Genomic DNA, 1864 nt, shown 5'->3' with positions numbered 1-1864 from the left:
CCCGGGCGAGGACCGCCGAGGCTTCGCTCCGACGCCTTCCCGGCTCGCCTCCCAGCCTCGCGGCTCCCCGCCACCCGCCTGCAGGCCGACCCCTTCTCGCCCCACCTTGCCCTCGGTCACCTCTCTCGCTCTTTCCCTCCGTTCTCCCCTCCTTCTTTTTTCTTTTTTTTAAACTTTTTAAATTTTGGAATCGTTTTAGATTCTCAGAAAAGTTGCAAGCATAGTACAGACTCCCCCTTCCTTCCTTCCTTTCTCCTTCCTTCTCTTTTTTTCTTGGCCTGTCCTCTGTTCCTTTCTCTCACTTTGTCTCCCCACATTTCTCTTTTGCTCTTTCTCCACCTTTCTCTTTTTTTCACTTTTCCACTTCTCGGTCTCTGCTTTCCCGGTGTGTGTGTGTGTGTCTGTCTGTGTATCTGTGTGTCTGTCTTTCTCCATGTCCCCCTTACCATTCCCCCCTCTCCCCGACCCATATCCAAAGGGTTCCTGGAGCTTCCAGTCCCCGCTGCCTAACCCCAAGCCCCTGCCACCTGATGTGCCCGCGAAAGCACCTCGATTAGGAGGTGCCCTGACACCCCTCTTCTCCTTCCTCTCCTAGCTGGCCCCATCTTCACCGAGACCTGGGGCGCACAGCGAAGGGACTGAAAGGTCATCTGTCCCCTCTCGGGCTCAGCTAGCCCACCCTAACTTTAGACAGCACCTTTTTTTTTTTTTTTGCCCTCGACGCTTCCCTAGATTTGGGCTTCAGTTCCCCGCCTTTCTCTCCCTAGGGGAACCCTCGAAGCTCTCACCTGGATCCTGGGCGGGCAGCGGCTGCTCCCGGTACGCCCCGTACTGCCGGTAGGAGGCTCCGTAGGTATATTCCGACTTGGGCGAGTAAGCGCCCGTGCCCGCAAGCCCGTTGAGATTGAACTGGTGATGGTAGGTGTAGGGGTTCACGGTCTGGCCGTAGGGCTGGCCCGAGTAGTAGTCGTGCTGGGGAGCGCTGTAGTAGCCCAGATCGGTGACAGAAGACTCGGGCAGGGTGGGCGAGTCCTTGGAGCCCGCATGGCAGCCCAGCGAGCTGGAGATGTCGGTGAGGATGCTGCTGAGCTTGCGATCGAAGGAGCCACTCATCCTGGCGGGCGCCGCGCGTCCCGGGGCTGGCCTGGGCCGCCGAGCCGAAGCGGGCAGGAGCGCGGAGGAGGCGCAGGAGACGAGGCGGGGGCGTGCGTCCGGAGGCCGAGGGGAGGGCCCGCAGGGTCTCGGGGGAGGGGAGGCCGAGGGGCGCCTAGACCATCGCCGGCCTTCGGCGGTCGCTGCGCGCCTCTCGTCGCGTCCCAAGCCACAGTCAAATGCCGCCAGCTCCGCCCGGCCAGCCGGTTATAGACTCAATAGTGGAGTCGCGGAGGGAGGCTCCAGCGCTCTGATTGGCTGCAAGTCTTGCCTTCGAGGCAAAACATGCTCTTGCGCTCTTTCGTTCTCTCTCTCTTTCTCTTCTCTCTCCCCCCCAATCTTTGTTGTTACCCAAAACACACACACACACACACACACGCACACACACACACCCCTTGTTACTCCTCCTGTGGCTCCCACCACCAGTTCAGATAACCCCCCAGTGTCTCTGAAGGAAGGAGTGGGGGGAGGGTTCTCTGCCCGGCCTCCAGGATTTGTCAGTCAGTCTGTCTCCCTGGCTGAGGCTGGGAGGTGGGCTCAGGTGCGATGGGGAAGCAGGGGAATTTGCCCATTGGGTGTTTGTGAAGGGAGGTGGTCCAAGGTGGTGTGTGTGTGCATACACTATGCAAATGACAGGCAGACAAATGTGCCCAGAGTGGGAAGGACCCAGGGCTTGTGAAAATATTTTAATTTCTTTTACAATCAGAAGAAA

The 1864-nt window shown here is 59.0% G+C and overlaps 1 protein-coding gene across 1 annotated transcript in view; it reads right to left on the bottom strand.

Moving 5' to 3' along the window:
- DLX3 (distal-less homeobox 3) overlaps nt 1-1316 on the bottom strand; it is a 5347-nt gene extending 4031 nt beyond the window's left edge. Inside the window, exon 1 of the mRNA XM_044921827.1 lies at nt 754-1316. Coding sequence (XP_044777762.1) covers nt 754-1113 — 360 coding nt within the window. The 5' untranslated portion in view covers nt 1114-1316. The remainder of the gene's footprint in view (nt 1-753) is intronic.
- Between the last annotated feature and the right edge of the window lie 548 nt (nt 1317-1864).

The sequence above is a fragment of the Neomonachus schauinslandi genome, chromosome 15, assembly GCF_002201575.2.
Source record: "Neomonachus schauinslandi chromosome 15, ASM220157v2, whole genome shotgun sequence".
NCBI lineage: Eukaryota > Metazoa > Chordata > Mammalia > Carnivora > Phocidae > Neomonachus > Neomonachus schauinslandi.
The sequence above is the reverse complement of the archived record's forward strand: the minus strand, read 5'-3'. Positions and strand labels throughout refer to the sequence as shown.